Consider the following 26,202-nt stretch of genomic DNA (forward strand, 5'->3'; position numbering starts at 1 on the left):
AGACTGGAAAGTTTGTAACAAAAACATTCATTTTCTTGGTAGCTGTACAGGGGAAAATACTGTCTTACGCTCAATTTTTTTGTTTGTTTGTTGGTTTCAAAACCACCCATTTGTAAACCCTGTGAGGAAACTGACACCTGAACCCTGAAGGCAGCTGGGTATCGTATCAAGGCACGCGGCACTGCAACGCCAGTCGCGTGCTGTCAGCTCAGCCTCCACTGGATGCCTCCAAGAAGTCACCCTGCCCGTGGCTACTCCGGTTTGTTAGCAATAGAGCAAGTTACCTTTCACCAGCATTACTGCCGAGCAGGGATTACTGTAGTCGACCAACGGCCACACTGTGCTAGGACCGGAACGCTCCAAAATGCTGTGAGAAAGCTGGACACCTATGGAGTCTTTCCCATCAAAACGGGTAGAAAAATATCACTGCTTCAGGGTTCTGCTCTGTTTACTTTCTCATTCTTGTTTAATTTTCTGTGAGATAGTACTTTTGACACATACTATGTTCTTTAACTCAAAGTCGTTTTATTTAAATGCCATTTTCTGTTCAGCAAGCCAAAAAAAAAAAATCCAATGTACTGTCAGCGTGCACCAGTAACTTCAGAGTCGCTTGGTAAAAACGTAGTTGCATTACTTCTCAAGTTTGCAATGCAATTCTGATCACTGTTGATACATGATAATTTTCACTGTTGAAAGTTGGTTACAAGCTGAATATTCACTGATGCATTTTTTGTAAACTTGTATTCAAGTTTACTGTACTACATAGTATTTGTATAAAATTCAAAGAATTTTGACTTTTGTTACCTGTACATGGCAACAAGTTGTCTAGCATCTTAAACTTAAATCCATCAGTTTATTAAAAATACTTTTATAAAAAAAGACAATTGGCTCTGTGTGTTGTTCCCCTGGTACCCACAGCTCGTTTGGTCGGTGCCGCCCCGGCTGGTCCGTGGCTGCCGCAGATGCTTTCAGAGGGCAGGGACACTGCCCGGGGTCTCCTGTCGCTCAGCTGTCGGCTGTATCCCGACGTGGGCAGCGGGAGCTGCAGTTTGGTTTGCCTGAGGCGTTGCTAAGAGCCGTGAGTTTTTAATAGACTAAATTCAGAATGTGTTTCGGGTTTGGTGCGCTAGCTGCAGCTCCTGGGGTGTAAAACACGTATAGGGTACGCTTGGCGTGTGCTGCCGGGGCCGTGCGCCGTGCTCCGCAGATGTGCGGGGAAGCCCAGGCGCGTGGCACGGGTTGGCCGCAGACTCGGTGGCTGCGCACGGGGAAGCTCCCCCGGCCGCGGCACTGAGCAGCTGCCGAGCCGCTGCCCGGCCGGGGCAGTGGCGTGCGGGGTGGCGGTGGCTCTGCTCGGAGCCCGGCTCCCAGGCTGGGGCACGGAGCTGGCGGCAGCCCCGGGGCACGGGCACTGGGCTTCGCAAAACGCTGGCGGGTGCACGTGTTCCGCTTCTCCACACGTTCAGAGCCCTCGTGAGTGGGATCGCTCTCCGGCAGCTGTCCGAGCCGCGGCCTCGGACAGGGAAGGGAAGGGAAGGGAAGGGGCTGCGTTTTGCCATGCGCTGAGCCTGGCCCCTCTCTGCACTGCTGTGAAGATGGGCTGCTCCTGGTGGAGAAGCTGCCGAGACAGAGGTGCGGTCCCTTTCACGGCCCCTGCTGCCAAGCTGCAGGGGAGTTCGAGGGACTCGTATCCTATTGAAAGGGAACTTGACAACTCCGACAGAGTTCTTCAGCTGAAGCTGGGTGAATTCCAGACATTCACTTGCGGTACCTGATGGCCAAGAGTGCCTGTCTGCTGCTGGGAAGGTGATCAGTACACGAAAAATACACAGTGCATTTTTTTGTTAATGGGTGAGTAGCTGAGTTTAACTGAGCTGTTCTTGAAGAAAATAGAAATGTTTCAAATGAAATTTCTAAAGCAGTTTCTTCAGGCACCCAGGGTTTATGTTGCAAATTTGTCATCGGAACAGCTCAATAGGCAAAGCTTTTTACAGCTGAAGGCACCTTAGTCGTATTGCTCCCACTAAATAAATACTTGCTTTCATGGTGCTTCATACAGTGCAATGAAAACAGCTGTTGGACAGTGCCCTTTGGTTTGAGCTAAATCGGATCATAAAAAACCTTCAACAAAACTCCAGTGTCACAACTTCTCAGGGAAGCCGATGGCACCACTTTGAGGAAGGAGCTGTACTCTGCCAGTAACTGGTTGCTGCTGCTGTAGAGCAGGAGCCCCATATTTCTCACACGATCTGGTCCGCTGAAGTTAGCATCTCCCAAACCAACCCAGGATCTCGCCATAGAGAAACGCAAGACTCCCGCACCGGTGCGGTTTTCACTTGCTCTGGGGGTGGTAGAGGGCTGCACATCCCTCTGGGTCCCCTCAGAGGGGGACGTTACTCACACCAGACCAGCACCCCACCCCTGCCCATCTCTGAGCAGCAGCCCGGGACCAGCAGAGCCGAGGTAACGCCGCTCCTTTGGCTCCTTGTACCGCATTCGGAGCGGCGTGCCAGTGCTGCCGCGCTCAGAGCAGACAGCCTGCCGCGCTCGCTGGCTGCCTGCTGCCTGCTTCCAGCCTGTGCGGGGCAGAAGTCGGCGCTGGTGTCTGCTGAATGAAGCCAGCGAAGCTGAGGGGGGGCCTGACATGTGCCCCGCGTGAACTCAGCTCGTGGGTTTCACCTCCTAAGTTCCTTTCAGGGAGCCATTTTTCCCTCTTTATCCCCCTTCACCTCGACGCATCCTGAAGCGAGGTGCCCAGCTGCTGGACTCGAGGAGGGCATGACTGTGGTGGCACCGTTCCTGCGAGAGCTCGCTGTGGCTTGGGAGGAGGCTTAGGAAGGGGTTCAAGACACCTGAGGTGAGAAAAGCCTTTCTTGCAGCTGCGATGCCGGCTTCATCTTCTGCCCCAGGCGACTGCGGGGCAGCAGCGTGCAGGGTTCAGAGGTGCCTTTGGTGGGGTTTGGGGCCAGCCCCAGCGTGGCTGATGGCACGGTCACAGAATCACAGAATGTTTGGGGTTGGAAGGGACCTCTGTGGGTCACCTAGTCCAACCCCCCTGCCGAAGCAGGGTCCCCTACAGCAGGCTGCACAGGACCTTGTCCAGATGGGTCTTGAATATCTCCAGAGAAGGAGACTCCACAACCTCCCTGGGCAGCCTGTTCCAGTGCTCCGTCACCCTCACAGTGAAGAAGTTCTTCCTCATGTTCAGATGGAACTTCCTCTGCTTCAGTTTGTGCCCATTGCCCCTTGTCCTGTTGCTGGGCACCACTGGAAAGAGTCTGGCCCCGTCCTCCTGACACCCACCCTTCAGATATTTATAGGCATTTGTAAAAGGTCCCCTCTCAGCCTTCTCTTCTGGTCCATATGGGTCTTCCTTTGCAGTGAGATAAATGATGCAAATCAGACAGACACACACACTCCCCCGCCCCCCCCCCCCAAAAAAAGGCACAGGCAAGTCTCTGTGGGGCCCTAGCAAAGGGCGACCAGTCCCAACGGCCAGCGGGGAGGAGGAGGAGGAGAGCGTCTGGTCCCAGTGAGCGCCCAAGGGACACGGCGACTGCGGTTTCAGCCAGGCCCTTGCATTTCCTGGGTCTGAGCGGTCATTACTGGTAGCTCAAGCAAAGCCAGGGCTTTCCTCCCAGAATAAGAATAAAGCCCCATTAAATCCACCTAATGACAGCACAAATCACGTCGAACAGAAAATGGCTTGTGTTCCCTGCCCGGGCTTCTGAGGCTCGCGGGTTTTGTTCTGGTTTTCCCATTCCTAATTTGGCTGTGGGAAACGCTGCCCACCCCAGCCCTCCCAGCGCAGGCACACAATAGCCGCTTGTTTTTCGCCTGGAAGGAATTGCTGAGTGCTTAAATAGCTGGAACTGAGTTTATTTTTCTTACGTACTTCAGCTCATTCATTACCCCAGTCATACCATCCTAAAAGCGAGAATTTCCAAGACCATCAGAATTTCCCTCCTTTTTTCCCCAAAAGACGCTCTGCATCTTGAATTTCGTGCACCGGCCCCACGTTAGAGCCACTAAATAATCCTGCCATAAGGTCCCAGCTTCCAGCAGATTAATTCCCAGGCCATCAAGCAAACGCGATCTGAGCAGCGAGGACTAGCGAGAGCTGATGGCCAAGGAGCCGGCTCAAACACAACTGTAAAGGTTAATTAATTTTTATGTCAGAGAGACTTGGAAAGTCTGGTAAAGGCACCGAAGGAGAGCTGAGGCTAGGCGGGGTGGCTGGCTGCACGGAGGCTGAGCTCTCAGCTCCAGCACTCTGGAGCTGGGGCAGAGGAACACCTTAGCGAGCTCCCCAGCTGCTGAGGATGCTCTCACCTCTGCCACCGCTTCCTTTCAGCTGCCGTGCCCTTCCAGGAGCCTTGCGGTCTCTGCGCACGTCAAGGGGTTTGAAGGAAAGGCAGTCCCCGTGGCACGCACGCGGGGACACCGTGCCCACGCCGTTCTTTCGGGGAGTAGGATGAGCGTGGCCGGGGAAGCGGCAACGCGTCCCTCGAGAGCCAGGCAGCCGCCAGCACCTCTCCAGGCTGCGCCGGTGCCAATACTGCTGAGATTGTCTTCAACTAAGAAGAAAAAGGCTTTTATACTGGACATAGTGACATATAATCATTTATTTGTAATGTACTAATACTCCAGAATTAAGCCAAGTACAAGCAGGAACCTGTCTGGGGCTAGACCACGCGCCCTCCCGGTCCTAGCCTGCGGCGTAGCTGTCTGTAACACACCCAAAGCCATCGGCTCTTTAGAGTCATCTTCTTCTCCCTCACTCTGCCCTCTGCAGAAGCTCAACTTCCTCAATGGCCTCGGAGGACCTGCCTTTCGCCCGCAGAGCCGGTAACCCTGCGGGTCATGGCGCCTCCCTGACCGGGTCAGGAGCCAATCTACGCTTCGTTCTTGTCTTCTGGGGAGGTTCACTGAGAATGTCCCGAAGGAGCAGCAGCCCCCAGGAACAGGCTCTTGTTTAATGTCCACCAGCGGCGGCCTTTGCAGCGCATACCTGGTGGAAAACCTCAATTCTACCCCACCTTGAAGACCCCAAGGTGACTTTCTGCCATCTCTCCAAGCCAGCTGTTGCCTTCAAGCCGTGGCTGCAAGCTGGAGGGCAGTGCTGAAGCAGGTTACTGGTCAGCTGGTCACCTTCCTAAATTTAAACCTTCTGGTTTTATAGGAAAAAATCCCAGCCTAAGAGCACACTTCTAGTGACTGTCAGCTTGATTTTGAGCAGCGAGCAACATCAGAAACCCAATATCCACAAGCAGTTGGAGAGGTCAAAGTGCTCGACTGACAGCTCTTCTAGATTTTCACCTGTGGAAGCCTGTGCTGACGACATCACCCTTCCACGATGACCTTAGAATAAGGAAACCTTTGCCCTCCTGTCTGAGCAGCCCACAGAAGCTCTCTTGGTGCCCCTTCCCCACCAGCAACTTGCTTTTGGGATGAGAGTCAGAGGGAGTGAGTGTCCGCATGGTGAAGCCCCTGATGTCGGGGTGCTGCGAAGCGCGCCCTTTGCGAGGACCCCAGCCAAGCCACGCGGCACTGGGCCACTCAGCCGGCAGGACGGGGACTTGGAGAGCCCGCAAGGGACTTCAAGGGACATCTCAGTTCCCCCGTCCCCATAGCATCACCTTGCTCTCACTTCCAAAGAAGCCCCAACGCAATTGTTGGAGCATGAAGTGACCCTTCAGGGGTCTTCCAGGTATGGAAGAGCATGATGTGGGTTTGGGGCTCCCTAAGAAGCTCCACCCACCTTGGGAGGGAGACGGATGCGGGGAAGCTTGAGAAAGCCCGGCCACGCTCCCCTCCGCAATCCCTGGTGCCAGCAGCCCACTCACAGGGCCGTGTCGCGACAGAAACACTGGGCACAAGTGCTCCTGGAGTCTGCTCCAGCATCTCTGCCCTCCCTGCGGGGGCACGGCCAGCGGAGAGAAGGGTCCGTCCTGGCACTGCCCTTAGCGCCCAGGCAGCAGGCGGGGGGGCGAGCACCCCGCTGTCCCACACCTCCCGGGCAGCAGGCGTGGGAACGGCTGCCCTCGGCGGGGGTCCCCTCTGCGCCTGGGCTGCCAGGCTACCATGAGCCAGCCTGAAAAAGAGCAAAGGTGGGCTCTAAAACTGAGCGGGGAAGGAAATGCCATCCCACCCAAACCGCACAGCAAGCCTGGCTCCTGGAACAGTCCCACACAGGGGGTGGAATGGGGTGGGATGGGGTGGGATGGGGAAGGCTCTACTGCAAGTACAAGGACATGCTTAAGGCACTCAGTCAATAACCTGGTTCTCTCAAAGAAATCCGTGGCCTGGCTTTTTATACTAATGTTTGCATAATGCAATACTCCCATCTAAACGAGAAGCTGGGGTTCTGCTTGTCTGTCCTGGCTTTGGCTGGGATAGAGTTAATTTTCTTCCCAGTAGCTGCTGTGTTTTGGATTTGAGACAAGAAGAATGTTGATAACACTGATGTTTTTAGTTGTTGCTATGAAATCAAGGACGTTTTCCAGTCTCCCATGTTCAGCTAATGAGCAGGGGTGCAGGAACTGGGAGGGAGCACGGCCAGGCAGAGAGCCAAGCTGGCCCATGGAAATATTCCATACCATAGGCGTCATGCTCAGGTTATGAATGAGGTTGGCCAGGGGGGAGGAACTCTCTCTTCTTCCATGAGTTCAAACTTTTTCAGGCATTCCATGAAATCTGCGAAATCTGCAAGTTCTGTGATTGCTGCACTGGCTGCAAATCAGTCATTGGCGGTGACAAAAAATTGTGTTGTGTATCGCTTGTTTTGCACGTTCTACTATTGTTATTTTCTTTATTGTCTTATTAAACTGTCTTTATCTCAGCCCACGAGTTTTACTTTTTTTTCATTCTCTTCCCCATCCCACCAAGGGGAGAGGAGCGAGCGGCTGCGTGGTCCTGGCTGCCGGCTGCCAGGTCAAACCATGATGTCGTCTCACCGCGATTACATCAGGTTTGGAACAAGAGTAAAGGTAGAAACTGCATTTTCTGTGGCAAACCGCTAGCTGTGGGGATGGGAGAGCTCGGCCACCACGGGGTGAAAGGACAGCCTGGAGCCACTCGTCCCTCCTGCGGCACAGGGACGGGGCTCAGCAGAACGCAGGCACGCCAAGGCAGCCGGGCAAAGGAGGAGTCCTGGCCAGACGGGCTGAGACGGTGAGGGAGGCTGCTTTGCCCCAAGGCGCAGAGAGGGCCCAGCCACTGAGGCCATCCAAAGCTGTCGCTGATCTTTGCTGGCTGGAAGAGCTTACCTTCAAGGCTAGTTAGACCTTTATGGCCTCAAGTTGCATCAGGGGAAGTTCAGATTGGATATGAGGAAACATTTCTTTACTGAAAGAGTTGTGAAGCATTGGAAAAGGCTGCCCAGGGAAGGTCACTGCCATCCCTGGAGGTGGTTCAAAATATGTGTAGATGTGGCACTTTGAGACATGGTTTACCAGGCAGGGTAGTGTTGGGTTGAAGGTTGGACTTGATGATCTTAGAGGTCTTTTCCAACCTTAATGATTCTCTGATTCTCTGATTCTAGTTAGGTCCAAAAAAACACCCGGAGAAAGAGCACCTCATCAACACTTGGGTGCTGAAAGCTCAAGGAAGTCCACAATCCAATTAAAAAAATATTGCCGGGTGCCAGGCACTGATTCTCCTGATCCAAGTCATAGTCTTGATTATGGACATACTACAAGTCATCCCTTGGCTCGTCCCAAGCAAGCATCCACCCAGCTCGGCCGCATCTTGTGCTGGAGTAACAGTGTAGGAACACCTCGGGCACCACCCCCAGCAAGAGAGCAGCTCTCTGCTCCCTCTTCTTGCCAATCCCTTCACAGTCTGTGGCTGGAGAAGAGCGCTTTTCAGGCAGGACATTTCAACGCGGACACAGTGCAGGCACAGACTGGTGCTCATGCTGCTCGAACAGACTCGCTCTTCAAGGCTGGCCTCAAAAGGCACGACGGTGTGTTTGCACCTGGTGCACTTGAAGAGAAGCAGCCAACATGACCTTGACCTGGAGATGCCAGCACGCAAGCTGACTTCACCAGAGCAGACATTTCTGGTAATAGTTAGGAAGAATTTCAAGAGTATTTGTAAATTAAGTGCAATACATATAGGACTGGTATCGTTCTAAATACACTTGTTTAACAAACTTATAGGAGTAGGCTAGGAGCAGTGGAATAAGCGAGTGGCCAAAACATGTCATGCCAGTGGGTAAGGGGTCCAAAAAGCAAGCGGCACACGTACATTCAAAGCTACCCACAAACCCTTCCGTCACTGCTGGGGCCTGGGAACGCCCCAGAGGTGCGAGGGGGGCTGAAGGCATCTTGAGACCCTTCCTCCCCCTGCCCTCCACCCCCGGCTGCGGGACGAGCTTCCCAGTGAGGCAGGGCGAGGCGGGAGGAGGAGGATGGCGGCAGCTGGGAGAGGCACGGCACTCAGGCTGCTGCCGGTGGAACAAGCTGAGCCTTTGGGCCGGTGCTTGGCCACCGCACGGCAACGAGCAACGCACGTCCATGTGCAAACGGAGGGCAGCCCAGCCCCACGGGCCGGGAAGGACAAGCAGGTCAGCAGTCTTCTTCCCTGTATGCGCCGCGAGTCGTTTTTTGGTTTCCATGGAAACCGGCTGCTGCAGAAATGATGTTATGAAAACGACTTCCAAGATCAAAGCAAACAGATTTGCTTTGCTTTAACGAGAGCAGGGGGGACTTGTCGCTGTATTGCCCCACGCGTGGCATAAAAACTGTTTCAGCGACGTCGTAGGTACCCCCGAGGCAACCTGCTGCCAGTGAGCACTGCATCGCCTGCCCCGGGTCTCCGAGCGCCCACGGAGCCACAAACCCCAGCCAGGGCAGAGGAGGAGTAGGAGGAGGAGGAGGAGGAGGAAGGAGCAGGGACTTTCAGGTGGGTACAGCTCACACCAGTACCAGAGGCAGCACTGCTTCCATCCCTGAGGGCTGCAATCTACTGCTTGCCCTGCGAAAGCCAAGCCAGCAGCAGCAGCAGCAAGGTGTGACTGCGTGGCGAGGTCTCCAAGGGGAGGCAAGGAGACGGTGCCGCAGCACCCCGAGCGGAAGGGGTGAAGGCAGCGACGGCCGGTTAGAGACCAGCGCAGTCACCGCGGGGCTGCCGGTCCCTCTCACCCAAACACTGAGCGGGGGACGCTTTGTTCAGCGCCCGCATTCATGTTTGACATGGCCACCAGTCTTGTAGGAGGACAAAGCCTGGACAGGCCGACTCTTATACAAGTTACTCTCAGAAACAGATGTGCTGCTGAACAAACCAAAGTCACGCCTCGCAGAGCAGCTCTGTAGCAACACAGCAAGCTGGTCTCTGACGGCAAAATTGGCAGAAAAACACACAAAGTTTAAAAAGCTTAACCCTCCCTGTATATTATTAATTACTCCATTAAGTTTCATTTGGAAAGAGTCCATGAAAATAGAAAAAGGTGTTGAGCCTAACACAAGCAATGCCGCAGCCCAGGCCAGGCAGCACCACGGGGGCCCGTGGTTACTGCTCAGCAGCGGTGGTGAGAAGACAAGCCATGCCCACCACCGCAGCTGCGGCTCGCACCTCCTGTGCAAGGCGGCAGCACAGAGGTGGAGACCGCGCACCTGCAGGTAACCCCCTCAGCGGAAGAACAGCCTTCCTAATGCATAATAACCAGGCAGATCAGAGAAAACATCTGGAAAAAGATGCTACCAGGGCGGAATCCATTTTTAGCATGAATTTCGATTTTTCTAGAAGTTGCCCCAGCATTTTACAAAAATATAGTCGAGGATACAGAAATGCGGCAGGCAGCCAAATCAGATATCAAATATTTTTGTTCAAGTCCTGCAAGTGACAGCTGATCACAGCACTAACACACGAGGGCTCGTCATCGAAAAGTCCCCACGTTCCTCGGTGCAGCGGAAGCTACATGCTCTTGGAAGCTTCCCATGAACATTATTCTGCATCCCTGCTGTGAAATCCACTCAAAATGACTGTACCAGATTACCCATGACCCCGTTTCTGGAGAGACTCCCACAGCAAGGCTCTACAAAACTTCAGGATGTAAAATTAGAAATCCTGGGAGCAATTTGTACTCTGTTGTGGAGTGTTTCATCTCCTTATGCAGTGTTAAAGCGCTGCTACACAGGCCTTGGGAATATAAACACTAATTACTGCAGCCATGTAACCGAAGTCATAAAGAACTTTACAGTATGACTAATAAGCAATTAGATGCTAAAATAAGAAGCAGAACGTGGTGGTCTATAGTCCATCAAAGGAGGAACAAAGCCCCTCGAAAGAGAGATATGGTATTATATGGAAGAAACGTACCTCAGAAGTCAAACTCTGGCACTTGAAGGTACACAACGTGAACAGACACATGGTATTGCCAATGACTTGATTTTACATATATGCTTAGCCTATCAATAAAGAGATTAATTAGCTGAAAAGAACATGATGGTGACTCCACAGATGAAGGCAGCAAAAGGAGAGTGCATTATATGACGTATTAGGCAGTGATCAAACATACAGAGAGGGGAGCTGTGGCTTGGGCTCTTCAGCTCAAGCTGTTGGACAGTCAGGGCACAGTTCAGCTGCCTACACATCGGCATTGGGTCCCTCTTGGTTTGGCCAGCCAAACATAAGGTACTTTTCCAGCTGATTTACTACTGCCATGGGAGTAATGAAGCTCACACATACTGGAAAGGAAGTTGTTTGACATGGACAGGATTTGCAGGATTGAGTAAGCTCTCCATCATGTGGCCTTTCCCAGATTTCCTTCAGAACCTTCCTCCCAGCTCACGTCAGAATAGGTTCAGACGCTCTTTGGGGTCTTGCCAGGGAAGGTAGAGGCTGATGGGAGGGAATCAGCTTTGCAGCCTACGACCTTGCTTCCTGGATGAGCAATTTGTCCCAAAGTACTCAACCTCCGCTGACACCCTCTCACCCATGTGGGTGGTGTTCCCCAAGAGAACAGCTCTGTCACTCTTCTGATGAGCTTGCAAAGAGCACAACTTCGTGCTCCAGCTGGTCCAGCCATGGCTTAGCACTTAGGAGCTGCTAGGAAACACACAGGGCCAGGATGCTGTCTAAATGGTTAGGGCCAGGACAGAGTCAGAAGATGGGTCCCATAGCAAATAAAGGTCTTGGACAACAATCAGAGAAGCCAGGTGTTGCATCAAACCAAGGATTTAGGGAGGAAGCTTGGTCAGAAGTTAAGCTGATGTTGAGAAGACAAGGCAGGAGCCTGGACAGAAGATGAGACGGACTCAAGGAAACCCTAGAGCAAAGGATATCTGCCTTGTAACGACCCGCTGAGTAGAGGACAGATTTGTTTTCAAAATCTTCTTTATTGTCTTACAATGTAGTTTAGAGAGTTGTGTTGTCAGGCTTCATTGCTTTTCTATTCTAATGAACCAGCGCTGGACAGCCATGAGAGGAAAAGTGGAGAACAGCAGGTAAGCTCAGCTCAGCACAGGCAGCAATACTGGCCGCTCAGGGATGCGGGTCCGTATGTTCTTCTTTGCTGTCAAAGCCTCTAGTTGCCCCTGAGACAGTCACACACTCAGATGAGGAGATGAATGCTCGTGTCTGACTCCCAGATTCTTCAGCTGGTCCTTCTTACCTCTGTTCAGCCAAACACATCAAGTTTCCAACCAATTTTCGATCTAGAATTTTCATGACCCACAGTTTGTATAGTAGTGGAGACCATGAGTTTCAAAACTGGTTCCCAGTGTTCCTTTCCAATAGTGGCACACAGAGTACAGGAGAATCACCCATCAGCCTTGTACAGAGCATCTTGTGCATGTTATTAACTGAAAATTGTCTGAGACATGGACAAATCCAGTTTGATCACACCATGATAACTGAACCCTAAGCTATATCACAGCAGCAGGAACTTTTGATGGTGGCACTGAACATTTTCTCTGAAGCCTTTTCTTGCAACACCAAGGGGTTCTTTCAGTTCACTGATGGTGCCACGCAGCTGCTGTCCTATAGCAGTAAGACTTGAGAACCCTCAGCAATGTGAGAAGAAACTGGGGCTGGCAGATATACAACCAGAACTGCTGCAGGCAAGTCAAGCACAGGACATATGAAATCCGTGTATCCTGATGAGTGATAAAACAATGGAGGCATTTTATTTTTTTTAATCTGACTCACGTATTCACTTCCTCTGTCTAAGGGCAATACGCAGGTGGGAACAACATTGCTTCCAGTAACTGGAAGAATTTTCCCCCAGACGGAACTTCCTTGGTCAGCGCACCTACTGGTAAATAGCCTGGGGAATTCCAAATATAATTTCAAAATAGTTTCTGAAGTGGGATCGGACCTTCAAAAAGGCAATGAAATTCAGCATTTCCAAACTGATCACCTAAGCCTGGAAGAAGAGCGTTACCTTCTTGCCATGCAAGATCAACAACAAGATCTGTAGGAGGGCTCAGCACTGCTGGGATGGAATGAGAAAGGTATGGTGGTACCAGGAAGTCTTTGTGGTGTTCAAACGCATTCGCTGACACACTTCCGTAACTACATGTCTGATCTTTGTCTAGAGCAGCAAACTTTCCAAGTATTTGTATTCTATGGAGGGCCTGAAAGGGGGCAGAGAACTTGGTCCAAAGGTTGCTGATGGCCTCTCCCGACCCTGGATTACATGGCTACTGTCTGAACAGCTGTCCTGAATCTTTCCATGGAAGACAGAGGTGAAGATATCTGCATGCCCCAGTACTTCCTCCTGCAGGAGACAAAGTTTCTGGAAAAGTAGAGGTCGGTCTACGTGGACCCTACTGGGGAGGGAGCAAAGGGTATGTACCTTTGTGAAGCTGGCATTGGAAGGATAGGCGATCTCTCTCTCGAACTGATATGAGCCAAAGAGAGAGGAAGCTTCTGATCATGGAGAGGAAAGAGAAGGTTTCTTTGCTGAGAAGGTTCCTAAGAAGGTTCTGTCTCCAGGGCAGGAGCCACCAGCTCCATCCCCTACTTCTCTAACCTTGACCAAATTTCCCATCTGCGGCTGTTGCTTGCAGAGCCCTTATCAAGTTTCCCTCCAACCACCCCATTTCCCGCTAACTCCTTTTAAAGGTGCATTTAAGCAAACTGTGCACCAGTTCCTTCCTCTTTCCTGTCAGGTCTTCTCACAGCAGTATACAAACAGTCTTCCACCACCACTTACTCCTGGGCAGAATATACAAGCCATCCTGGCTACCTTCTCCCTAACAGGCAAGTCTACCCAAGGCTGGTGAGGGCAGGTTACCCAAAGCTCTGGAGAAGCATGGGGTGGTTCCTCAGGGATCTCAAGATGGTAGTCAGGTGGTCACACAAGGAAAGTCCACAAGGACACAGCCCGACAGCGAGGACAGGATGGCGGGTCACAAGTCAACGGGGGAAGCGTCTCGTGTCCTTGCAAAGGTCATGTGGGGCACAGCAACCACCAGCAATTCAGACGCTGTTGGGAAGACCAACACTCTGCCTGCTGCCCAGGGTCCACCCTCTCACAGGCTAAATACCAGTTCAGCTTCCACACTGGACATGGTACGACCAGAGGTCAATGCAGCAGAGGCTCTTTCACTGCATGCAGGTTGATGGTCCTGTGACCCAGGGACGCAAAGCAGTGTGCGGCATCTTCCGTGATGTGACGGGGCACCCAAACACCACAAAGCATCCCGCCTCTGCGTGGAGATGTGGTGCTTGTGTCCTCACTGGTTCACGGCTGGAGTTCAGGATGATGTGAAAGACATCAATTCTTCTAGCAGAGGCTACTGTGTCTCGTAACTCACATGAGGTGAACCACCTGAGCATCAGATACTTCAACCTACCGGTCCGGTCCTGTTGCACTGAGTTGCTTTCTAATCCAGACATAGCTCCACCAGCACAAAGATCCCCAGGAATAAGCAAAGCTGCAGCAAACACTGGGCTTGGAAGGTGAAGGTAAGACCGACAGAGCAGCCAGCAGCAGCTCCCTGTGAGAGAACGGAACGCAGTTCCAGCTGCTCCTCTGCGGATCTGCAGACCAGATGAGAGTTCACCTCCCGGGGTTCGCCCAGGCAGCCATCCCACTCGGATGGCTCCGGCTCCACTCCGCGTGGGCAGCCGCGACCAGCCGGACCCACGGCAGGAGACGTACCCGGTGTGGGACCTGTCCTCCAAAGCACAGCTTTCCCAGACGCTTGGTTTACCCTGATCAGACGTGTTACCTGAACGCGAAGGCAGGCTGCCCCAGCAGGAGAATATACTGGTACTAAGAATTAAATACACGAAATTTAATGCTCCTTTCACATCAGTATTTTGTGGAAGCATTCATCTGCAATGATGACTTGAAAGTGTACCTCCGCAAGAAGGATACCAGGAGCAGAAAGGATTTGTGTGTGGTTTTCGTCTAGTCCATACTTCCCACACAATTTTGGACAAAATGACATCTCAGGATCCCTTCCAGTCCTATTTCTCCTGAGTTTACAGTGCCATTAAATATGGTAACTTTGTTGTTATTGGGACAGAGGTCCAGTAACAATTTCTTATCTTTCTGGACAAGAAAACAGGTTTTATTGTTTTATTTAATGATGCTGTTCTGCACTGATTACACTGTATTTTAGCACTTGTCAAAATTCAGTGTCTGTACTCTGACCTCTTTTTTCCCTCAAAGTCATACTAATAACCTCAATAAATCTGAAGTTATCAGTAAGCTTTAGGGATGTGGAGAGCTTAGTGTTTTGGTGAAATACCAATATATGTGTGTTAAAATGGGTTCTAGAAACTTTCCAGAATTTGAGATGCATTAATTAGGAAAAAATTAGATTTAATCAGCATTTATATAATGTCGCAGATTCTGGAAAGTTTGTAGCCAATACACCTTTACAAACGAGCTAAAATCAGGCCTTCTGTCACTCTTCGTAACTATAGATTGAAATTGTGTAAGAATGTGAAATTAACTGGAAAAGCAGCAGTCTTGTGGATAATGATAATATAAAAAATGAGCACTTTTCTCAGCTTAAGTCTCTATGATTTCGTTAATTACCTGTCTTAGCTCTGGATTTGAAATCACATTCGCTTCAAAGCCCAGTGACAGGTGACAGATTGTTCCTAGCAGACGCACCCCTAGTACCTATGGAGCTGATGGTTACGAGGTTTAAATAAAATCAAAATGCCTAAATTCTGCTCCTCTGAGTGCATAGCAGCCCCACATTTTTTTGGAGAAAGACCTAAGAAAGGAAATGGTGAGGGTTTGGGGACTGTTCCATGATTTGACTTAAAAACAACAGCGCAATGCCTGAAGTTCTTCTCAGGGATTGGTCTTTTGCCACAGCTCATCTGAGGAGATAATTATGCCAGTTATAGATAAGGTTTGAAAGAGACCTCTAGTATGTTCCAAATAAATCTGAGGCTAGCCTGTCGTTAGGTTGGAAAAAAAACAACCCAAAACCCAGAACATTTAACAGCATTGTTTTTTTAAGATTCACTACAAGCATTTTAAAAAGATGGGGGATTTAAGACAAACTGCTGCATCGCAACGATCATCTTGATCGACGAGTTTAAAGTATCCTCACAGGAGGTAAACAAATGTAAAAAGGAAAACATAAAATACGGGAACATATGTATTGTTCCCAAGCACAAGGATGAGGCAGGAATCGGATGGAAACGATGCTATTACTGAGAATTACACTATCATCAGCCCAAGTCAGCACTCTGAAGGACCATTCGTCAAAATATGCGCTCCTTTCCCCTCCTCACCTCAGAAACGGCCCCTCTCTGGGGCACAGGGTTTGGTGCAGCTTCTTGGTGAAGCTTCCTGCCAACACAGCCTTCCCCCAGACTGGGAGAATAGCTCACCAGCCACCTCTGGCTGCTGTTAGGCTGGTTTAGTTTCAGCAGACCAGAAAATCTATTCTATTAGACATCAATTACACCCAACTCTCTAAGAATTTTAAACAGTCTGTAAGTGAGGTAATTACGTGCGTGCTGAGCTTCTGCTCTCGTTCCTGCAGAGGTACTGAGAAGGCATTGGTCTGACATGCTGGGAAAATACAACTATCAGCATGGCAAAAATGTATGGGAAAATAAAATGACCAGCATAAGTAAGGAAAACCTTTTGCACAGAGCAGCAGCCACGGAACAGGTCGGTGCCCACGCTCAGGAGGTCCGCAACTGAATTTCGAGGGCAGCTCTCTTCTTTTGCTGGTGAGGACAACTGCACCGGGCCCCGCGCTAAGGTTGGGGAGCTCCTGCAGCCTCCCCAGCAGCCCCACCGCACACGTGCAGGGGGACGACAACCAGCAGCTCTGCGCAGGGGGGGCACATGAATCACCCTGGTCCGCCCAGTGAGCTCCAGCTGCCCTGCTGTTTCCCAAAACCTCAGAGCACACCTTCTGCCCCCCACCAAATTCCGCTGGCTGTCTTGCATCAGGTGCTCCATAGAGCTAGTTCGTAGATGTGACTTCAGCCCAGCGCCCAATGCTTTATGCGGGAAACTAGGATTCTCCAAAATCCAAATCCGACAGAAGGTCGCAGCCCTCGGTGGCCAGCCACCAACAGACTGACTCAGCCCTGAGGCCAGGTCACAGCATGGCATCAGGGAAAGAGCAAATAATACTGGATCCAAAAACACTAGCAACCAGGTACGAAGTGTGTTTAATCTCCGATCCTTCTCAGAGAGCAGCAGAAGACGTATCAGCTACAGAAATATTTATATGCTACATCAACACTCTCAGTGTGCAAGACGTGAAGTCATTCCTGTCACTGAATGAGAAGAACCTTGAGTTCTTGCCAGGGAATCTGGACACCATAGCAGGACACCTGAGGTGCCTGCAAATCTGGAACAACTGTTTGGAAATAGTATCTTGTGTTTGACTTTGATCTCTCCAATCTCAGCCTTGCAGACTGGCTGTTTCTCAGGGAGACTCTTCTGAAGCCACAAGCTTTCTTTCCACCAGTCCTTGCCAAAGGTGCATTATTTGGTACAGCAGAACCTGCCCTAGCGTACCGAAACCAGCCTTTGCAGCACAATGGAAAAACATACCCTGATTTCTCTGAATCTCTCCATGTATTTCGGATGGCGGCTGTCTTAGGAGTCTACTGTTACTTCCAGTGGAACAAAACACCTCGCACGCAGCAGGGTACTAGAAGACAGTCGTGTCACCAGACAAAGTGGGGATAAGTCAGTGAAACATACTCTAAAATGTCTGGTACTTGGTTACAAATTTGAACATAAAAATCCAAACCCCTTATACCTCCCCTCTGCAAAAAAAAAAAGAAAAAGACAAAAACAAAAACAAAACCAACACCATCCCCTCACCACTGCCAAAACCCAAGATATAATGAAATCTACCTGAAACACCATATTTTTTTTCTAGTTGCTACAGGGCATCGTTTCTGGACATCCCTCCCAGCTGTCCGAGTTGAGTGTCTACTTTCATACGCTCTGCTCCTTGAACGCGACTCCTCAGAACAGCCTCTCTCCCTGTATGCTGCTAATTATAAATCTACTTTAATGACACATTGCATGCAAAACACATCATCAGAGTGGCTCCTGGCATGCCACTTCTCTCCTCTCTTACCCTTCAGGTCCGTGATATCATTATATTACATCACCGTCTGTGTTAAAAATGAACCAGTTGTTCAGACCATAGCACATTAATGCAGTAAGGTTATTTCCCTTCTCTGGGCTTTAACCTAATCCTGGCAAAAATGCGAGAGCTACAGTGAGAAATGCGAAAAGTTAATTTAGCTGTTGTTGGATATAAAGGGAAGAGTGTCAGGGCAGGAGCAGCACACAGTGATACTGCCTCAGAACGCCCTTGAGGTCTCCAGAAACGGGTGATGAAGGAATATTTACACCCGAGAGGGTGCCTGAGCATTTAAGAGCCTTCAATAGATTTTCATTTTTTTCCCCTACAAATTTTCTAGTTCTGTTGTGCTGTTTAAATAGCTTACTTCTAAATAAATGTCTTACTGGCACAACCCTCTTCCGTTTGTTATGAATTCTCAGAAACCACCTCCCAAAAGAAACAATTACCATACAAATAGCTTCTTAGTTCTAGTCTCCAGTTTCCCCTCAGGAATTCATAAAGATTCCGGCTGACACGTTCCTATGACAGAGGTGGAACACGAGGCTCGGAGTTCATAATACCCCCCCTCCACACCGACCGTGACAGAAACCTCAGGACAGCTACCGCATTTTGAAAAATTAAGACGTGAAATGGAAAGGGAAGTTTTCGAAGGAAGTTAGATAAACATGTCAGGAATGAAACCAGCCCAAGCAACGTAGCTCTGAGGCAAGGGAAGAGTTCCCTTCCACACTCCTGTTTCTATAACCCCACAGTTACCAGACCATTATTATTCAGACTTGTTTCAGAAATAGCATCTATCTCCTAATGTTTTCGGCTTCAGAAGAAAAGTTCTGTGACCTACAAAGTTGCGACTTTAAAAAATGGACCAAAAACCAGCAGAAATAAATACTACCATCATCTGCTTGAAGTGGATTACAGTGACATAGAAGAACGCTTAGTGTCTGCCAGAATTTGCCATTAACACGTTTAAGACATGCTTTATAGGCAAAACAGAAATCATTTACATTACATGAAAAATTTTGGTTACTTAAGAAAACATCTGTTCTATTTGTAGTCAGCAGCATCCTTCAGTCCAACTGCTACTCGGAAGTCAGGAAATTCTAAATGTAGCTCTGCATCTAACAGTATAGCTGCAATTGTAACAGTTAGGTTTCCTGGGTTCCTGCCTGCGCTGTCGTGACACGAGTGCCTTTTGTGCACTGCCCGATGTCCCGTACATGGTGGCCTCCTTCCCGCTGGCGGGCTACAGAGTTTTGCCTGGCTCGACCTCTAAACCCGGCAGTGGAGGGTGAGGGGACAGAACCAGGACTGCTGCCAAAGACCCACCCAAACCAGCCCCAAGCCGGCAATTTCAGGGTGGCGTGGACAGGCATGCAGCATCACAGCAAAGGATTAATCAACACTAATAAAAATGAAGGTTGCGTACATACAGGAAAAGTTCAAACCGCTGAGAGCAACTGTCAGCCGGCACGCTACGATGGATAAAACTGAGCATGCACGGGCAGCTTCCACCAAGGTCTCCATCTCCAGATCAAGTCATTAAGGAAAGAAGCTCTACCAAGGGTTTAATCGAAGGTCAGTCCAGCCCTTGTAGCAAATGACGCCGGCAAGGCAGCGGGCGTATTTCAGCAGCTCTCACGTTCCCTGTACTGTCACCCTCGTACACGTAACAGTACCACGTGCCCACACAGCCTCATCCCGCTTCACCAGCTAACAGGCTGAAACCTGCATTTTAGCTAGCTAGAACCAGTTATCCGCATTTTTATTTGAATCCAAGATGTGAAAAAGGACATCCTACGTCCAGAGCCTTCAGAACACGTCAGGAGAAAAGCAGCAGAAGTACGAGGCCTTGACAGGGACACTGCGCTGGCTCGGGGAGCCGGGCACCTCGTGCGCACGTTTGGGATCGCTGCCTTGGCTGTCTGACCCTGGCGGGCATGACCGACGCAGAAGGAGACTTCTTTCCTTAAACTCCTTCCTTCAGGCTGGACGGGGCTCTGAGCAGCCCACGCGGGCTGACGGTGTCCCTGCTCGCTGCAGGGGGTTGGGCCGCACGGCCTCTAAGGGCCCTTCCCTGGCCCTAAACATCCTATGATTCTACAGTTCTAACTCCACAAATGGTCATAGTTACTGATTTTAGAGCAACTTCTAAAGCAGATGGAGAATGGTGAGGTGCGGCCGTAAAGCAGACTAACGACTGACTACCAAAGAGGGGGCAGAAAAAATCGGAATGTTACTTCTATGGCCAACTTCAGCACAATTTGTGTGATCTGGATATTTGGGAAAGGGATAAATGACACGTATGGAAAACCACGCGCTTCTCCCCAGCCTGCCCTTGACAGACAGACAGAAGATGCTCTGGTTGTGTACTCTGCTCTCCAGCACCTTCATTAATCACAGAATCACAGAATGGTAGGGGTTGGAAGGGATCTCTGTGGGTCATCTAGTCCAACCCCCCTGCCAAAGCAGGGTCACCCAGAGCAGGCTGCACAGGACTGCGTCCAGGCGGGTCTTGAGTATCTCCAGAGAAGGAGACTCCACAACCTCCCTGGGCAGCCTGTTCCAGGGCTCTGTCACCCTCAGAGGGAAGAAGTTCTTCCTCGTGTTCCTCCTCCCATTCTACAAACCATTTCCTGTCCCAAAGCAAAAAAGCTCTTTCCATTCTTCTCCTTCAGAACACAATCTTCCGCAGGCCAGGCCACCTTGTCAGCGGTAAAAGCAGCATCTGCTTCCCATCATCGCGGCCCTGTTGAACTCAGACATAATAGCCTGCTCTTGGGGTTCCTTACTGCATTCTGCAATGTTTGTCATTGCTTTATAAAATGCAATTACATTTGTTAAACCAACTCAGATAAAAACAGACACTGCAAACTCTTCCAAGGAGAGATGAAGCCAGTAATTTTTTTTCACATATTATAGCAAATGCCCTATGTTTGCAGCACTACATACATCATACATATTAGCTTTAAACAGGCCAAACTACTCACAATTCAAGCAATGTTTACTGCTCTTTTTAAAACAGATAGTAAATGCATCGAATCAGTGTGTTCCACAAATTCAGAGCACTGCCTGCAAAGTTTACAAAGATGATAAAAGTCACAGACTGGGACTGTTGGGAAGGATTAAGACTTGCTTCTAATCCGTCACAGATTTAAATAGCTTTTGCAAACATACGGTGGCACTTTTCAACTAGTGACATGTGAAAATTGATTAACTGTAAAAACACATTGTTTTCAAAGTCCTGAAAACACGTAATTTAACAGAAAACTCGAGCTGGCTTAAATTACAGTGTGTGGAAAAGACCATTTTATTTAGCATAGGATCAAAAAAACCCACAAAAATAGTATTTAACAAGGTCTGAAGATGTCTCATTCCTCCCAGGAAAGTGACAAGTTTCAAGACACACTTTTTTAAATCAAAGAGCTGTACGACGCATCTCTCACCCTTGTCATGCTTCATTGCTAAGATTAAAAAGGTCCTGAACTGAGCCCGTAATTCGTTACTTGTCAGGTAGAGACTTGTTTGCTTGCAGCAAAATGTACTATTGCAGTACCCTGCAGAACTGTAAGACTCTGCCCTGCGTTACTGAGTACTAATTAACTCTTCCAATACTAACACAGGTACAGCTATTTACCTGCGGGACCATTTCCAGCGTCTCTATCGGATTCAGCACGGGACCTCCCCCTACTGAACCCACTAGTGTTTCGCCTAATTCAGCCGGAAATGTCCCACGCCAGACCACCTCCAAGAGCACTTCTTCTGAAACAGTTTCCCCCCCAGCTCCTTCCCCCGCCGCCCGGCTGCGGGTCAACTTTCCTCGCCCCACCACAGCACCCCGGGATGGAGCCCGCCTCCCCCCCTTCCCCGCGCCGCCTGCACTCCGTGAAGGATCCCCGGGCCCCCTCCTCCCACTCGGCGCTACCCGCCCGGCGCCTTGACGCCCCCCAGTCCCGCTACCCCTCTCTGTAACAGCCCAGCGCAGCCGGGCCGGGCCGAGGCCCGCAGGCCGCGGCGAGGCCTCCCTTCGCGGGGAGCCCGCCCCACGCCCGCTCTGCGCCGGGGGGGCGCTGCTGTCACCCCGCCCACGCGCACAGGGCCCAGCACACGCGTCACGCGCCCAGGGCCCGCGCGGCCGCCTCCTGCGGGGGGGGAGGGGAGTGGGGAGGGGGAAGGGGGCGGGGTTAACACCGGCGCTGCCCCGCCCCGCCCCGCGTGCGTGCGTGCGCGCGCCCCGCGCCGTGACCCATTTCACCGAACAAAGGATTTTGCTGGAATCTCAGCGCTGGGACCTAAAATGGCGCCGGCGCGCTGCCCCCGCCCCTCTCCGCGGGCACCATAGAGATGGGGCCGGCCCGGCAGGGTAGAGCGGCTCCTCCCCGCGCCTTCTCTAGGCGGCCGTAGTCCGGCCTCGCTGGTGCGCGGCGGGGGGGGAGGGAGGAGTGAGGCGCTGTCGCATCATGGCGGGCGAGGGCGACTCTGAGCCGAGGAAGGTAATGGAGGATGGCGAGGGAGGGGAGAGGTGACGGCGGAGCGGCGGGGAGCCCTGTGCCTCCGGGGAGGCAGCTGGGGAACGCTCCGGGGAGGCCGGTGGCGGGGCCGGGGCCGAGTGCGTGGGGCGGGCTGGGGGTTTCTGTCGGCGGGTGTCGCGCTGTCGCGACACTGGAGCCTTCGTGAAGCCGGCGGCTGGCGATGGCTGGAGTCACAGCGAGCGGTTTCAGGTGGAGCAACAGGTGAAACCCTGAGGGAAGAGGATGCCTCGTGGTGCATGGACATGGCTGCATGGACATGGCTCCTCAGCCAGCGGCCGCAGCCTGTCGAGTGACTGCTTCCACGTGAGAGGACTGCAAACCACTCGTCAGGAGATGAGACCAAGTCCTTGTTGTTTTGCTTGTGCATGGGGATGATGTGGAAGCAGGTGATGAAAGGCTGAGGGAGCTGGACTTGTTCAGCCTGAAGAAGAGAAGGCTGAGAGGGGACTTTATAACTGCTTATAAATGTCTCAAGGGTGGGTGTCAGGAGGATGGGGCCAGACTCTTTTCAGTGGTACCCAGCGACAGGACAAGGAGCAATGGGCGCAAACTGAGGCACAGGAAGTTCCGTCTGAACATGGGGAAGAACTTCTTCCCTCTGAGGGTGACGGAGCACTGGAACAGGCTGCCCAGGGAGGTTGTGGAGTCTCCTTCTCTGGAGACATTCAACACCTGCCTGGACGCGGTCCTGTGCAGCCTGCTGTAGGTGACCCTGCTTCGGCAGGGGGGTTGGACTAGATGACCCACAGAGGTCCCTTCCAACCCCGAACATTCTGTGATTCTGTCCGCGGGGAACACCGATGACATTGTCAGTGGGGGTTTCCATGCTCGCCCACAGACCCGGTGGCTGCTGGGCGCTTGCCACCCCTGTTGGCGCAGCTGGGCGTGTGTCACGGTGACTTGCCTCACAGAGTTGTTAGCCCTCCACAAATAGTTAAATTATTAAATAATACTCCAAAATCTACTTTGTCCAAGTAGAATACCTTTACAAAACAAAGAAAAAAGTTTAAAAATAGTCTGTAAAGATTTTAGTTGGTACCGTTGCACACACAGTGCTGAATGGACGAAGGGTTTGAATGAGCGAAGGCAAATTCTCACACTGTCTTTAACAAAGAGTGAATAGCAGAAAGATGTGCGGACATTCCTGCGGTGCAGCCACCTCAGCACTGACCCACGGCATCTTGAGGCCTTTTCCTGCGTGGGTTTTCACTCCTGCTTGTGGCGCCAGCCTGCATTTGCAGGGGTGTTTGTCAGGTGGGAAATGCGAGTTGTAGTCGAGCTGGGAGACTTGGGGGGTGCACAAGCCGGTGTGGGCATCTCTGAAATGAAAAACGTGTTTGTCCGTTCACAGTTGGGTTTGCGAATGGCACATGTAGTGGCCGTTTGAAAGTTAAATAGAAAACTGGTAGATATAAGCTAGGGTAGGTTATAGATGTGAGACAGAGCATGAAGTAGTTTGAGTAATTTTCACCAGCAGGTTTATTTAAAAACTTACGTGTTGTATATAGAAGAATTTCTGTGCACAGCCCCTGCCTATACTTAGGATTAGGTTGAAAACTACTGGTTTATAAATGTTTATATTCAATGTGTAAGATTCTTTACTACATGCACATTGTCCAGTAATTTCACTTTTTTTAGAGCACATTTGCCTTTTCAGATATTAAAATTACGTGGCATAACTAACTGTGTAATTGATTGTAACCTTACCTGTTGTGATGTGTGTTGGCTTTGAACAAAGGTCCTGGATTCTTAAGGGTTTTCTCCATTCCTTTTTGGGGGAATGTAAAGGAAAAAATGAAATAGTTCTTTCATAATATTCAGTAGAAAGAATGGATCAACAGGTTCGTACAAAATTATGTCGCCTATACCAACAGTCAACTCTTCCGAAACCATTCCTGGTACAGCTCTGTGTGTTCACTTTTGCTTAGATATAACCCTGGAAGTAGGAAATCCTGAAGTGTTTATTTTTGCCTACTAAGACAACAACTCAGTTTTACAATGGAGTTGGCATCATAGACTTACACAAAAGTAGTTTTTTAAATTTATAGTGTGTCTTTTTTTTTTTTTTTCTTTCTCACAGTCCTTTAAACTCCTAGGATTTCTTGATGTTCAAAGTGTCCCATGTGCACGAGAATCAGTGCTGTATGGCTCCCTAGGATCTTTTGTTGTGGGTCTTGGATATTTTTTAGCAACTAGTAAGTACTTATTCCTTCTGTATTTTGTATATTTATTTGCAAGGATAAATTAATTCCTATTTGCTGTTAGGTTTTATTAATAATGGCAAGTCATCCGAGATTTTTTTCTCTTGATTTTTTGGAGGATTTTTGTTTTTCTTTCAGGTAGAGTTAGAAGATCTTGTGACTTTGCAGTTGGTGGCTTTATTTGCACAATGTTAGGATACTGGTATGTAAAACACTTCTCGAATTTTGACAGACCTGTGTTGGCTGCTTTGTACAACATGATCCCCATGTGACCTTTCACACCGTTTTTGAAACTCCATGACAAACTTGCCTAGCAAAGCGTCCTCTTCCTTCTCCCTGAAATACTTCTTTATTTTAAGGGAAAAGGGTTCAATGCCTTTCAATTCTTATATTAAATATTTTTTTTTTAATTTGTTACTGTTTCTTGAATCCTAAGAGATGAAACCACCCAGTTACTTCCGTCTTTCTTAAGTCTTTTATTTTTTGCTTAACACATGCCATCCTTCTGTCCTAATTACAAAGCAAGCATACTAAATGGTCAGGAAATTAAGATCCAAATTACAGAAATCGGTGTCTTTCTATTGGACTGTATGTCCCCGCTCCTCAGTGGCTGCATAATGTTTGCCTGAAAGAAATAGTAGTTACCCTTGTATTTTCATTATGCATTCCTGATGAATTTTACTAGCATTATTATATGTGGGTTTCAACTTTTCAACTGGCTGAATAACTCTAACTTGATGCTGTCACACATATAAAGCAGGGAATTGTGTTTTCTTTTCATCCCCTCTAGGGTTTACTGCAGGTACAACTTGGCCCAACAAAGGATCCGACAAAGAATGATTAAAGAAGGAATGAGAAACAAAATTGTATTTGAAGGCAGTTCTTTTGATCCAGAAAGAAAACAAACTGGCAATGAAAGAAGCGATTCATAGCCTGCTGTAGAGGAATCTGTGGTCTAACGCAGCTTTGGGAGAAGGTGGTCCAAAAATGGCAGTATTCCCTGTAAATGTGCGAGGTGCCCAAAACTGATAAATCATGCTGGTTTGCCTGGCCAATCCGAGCAAGAAATTCATAGCGACTCCGTTAAGTCGGTATACAAGCCTTTCTTTGTTTCACATGCGTATGTTTGTATGTGTGTGACTACCTACAGGGTTAGGAATGACCTCCTGTTAAACATCTGGGAACTGAGGTGTTCTGTTGCAGGGTCTCAGAGGATTAATGGTGGTGTTTGGGGACGGCTTTAACTTCCATTATGAACAGAATGGTTCGTTTTAGCAAGTTGTAATTACATTTAACTACAGGAAAAAATATTCATCTGCTGTTCTCTGAGTAAATGTATCCTTTGGTGGTACTGTATGTAAATTGTGCTGTTCGTAAAATGGGAATATTTGAACAGCAGGTGAAGGCTTTGCTTGTGCAGGGTGGGTGGTATCCATACCCTTTGTAGGATTTCTGCTGCAGAATCACTTCAGATAATTTATATACACTGTGAAGTTGAAAGGTTTCCATTTTTGTTCTGTCTGTGCAAAACTAAGAATAAAATCACACTTCAGAAGCAGCCTAAGCTGTGCAAGTAGCTAATCTTTTGACTTGATTGAAGATCTTGCTCTTCTATTTAAGACATTTCCTTACAGTTGGTGGAATAATAATTTACGTTATTTGTAAGTAGCAGTGGTCAGTAGCTTTTTTTTAAAAAAAAGGCTTGTTCTTCTTGTGTATTTCACTGTACATTTTCAGTTAAAAGAAATACCACTATCTAATTTCAAGGAAACCATCTTACTTGCAAATACAGCATTGGATCTAATTGCATATTTATAAAAAGAAGGGTGGCATGATACTCCTTGCTTGCTTCTGCCTACGCCGGTGACACAACGTATTTACCTTCTTTCACAAAATGATCTGTAGTATATCATGCTGTAAGCA

The 26,202-nt window shown here is 49.6% G+C and overlaps 1 protein-coding gene across 1 annotated transcript; it reads left to right on the forward strand.

Annotated features, from left to right (window-relative positions):
* Nucleotides 1–21,764: 21,764 nt before the first annotated feature.
* COX20 (cytochrome c oxidase assembly factor COX20) lies at nt 21,765–25,837 on the forward strand. The gene is made up of 4 exons (XM_075412643.1): nt 21,765–22,039; nt 24,159–24,273; nt 24,418–24,481; nt 25,070–25,837. Exons 1-4 carry the CDS (start codon nt 22,007–22,009, stop codon nt 25,209–25,211), a joined length of 354 nt encoding a protein of 117 aa, XP_075268758.1. The 5' UTR covers nt 21,765–22,006; the 3' UTR covers nt 25,212–25,837.
* The last annotated feature ends 365 nt before the right edge of the window (nt 25,838–26,202 follow it).

Source organism: Opisthocomus hoazin, chromosome 2 (genome assembly GCF_030867145.1).
Source record: "Opisthocomus hoazin isolate bOpiHoa1 chromosome 2, bOpiHoa1.hap1, whole genome shotgun sequence".
NCBI lineage: Eukaryota > Metazoa > Chordata > Aves > Opisthocomiformes > Opisthocomidae > Opisthocomus > Opisthocomus hoazin.

Bases quoted from the DNA above. Each gene is read 5' to 3' on its own strand.
- COX20 (XM_075412643.1), top strand. From the start codon at position 22,007: ATGGCGGGCGAGGGCGACTCTGAGCCGAGGAAG. The intron at 24,274-24,417 runs GTAAGTACTTAT...TTTTTCTTTCAG, and splicing joins TGGATATTTTTTAGCAACTA to GTAGAGTTAGAAGATCTTGT. The intron at 24,482-25,069 runs GTATGTAAAACA...CATCCCCTCTAG, and splicing joins TGCACAATGTTAGGATACTG to GGTTTACTGCAGGTACAACT.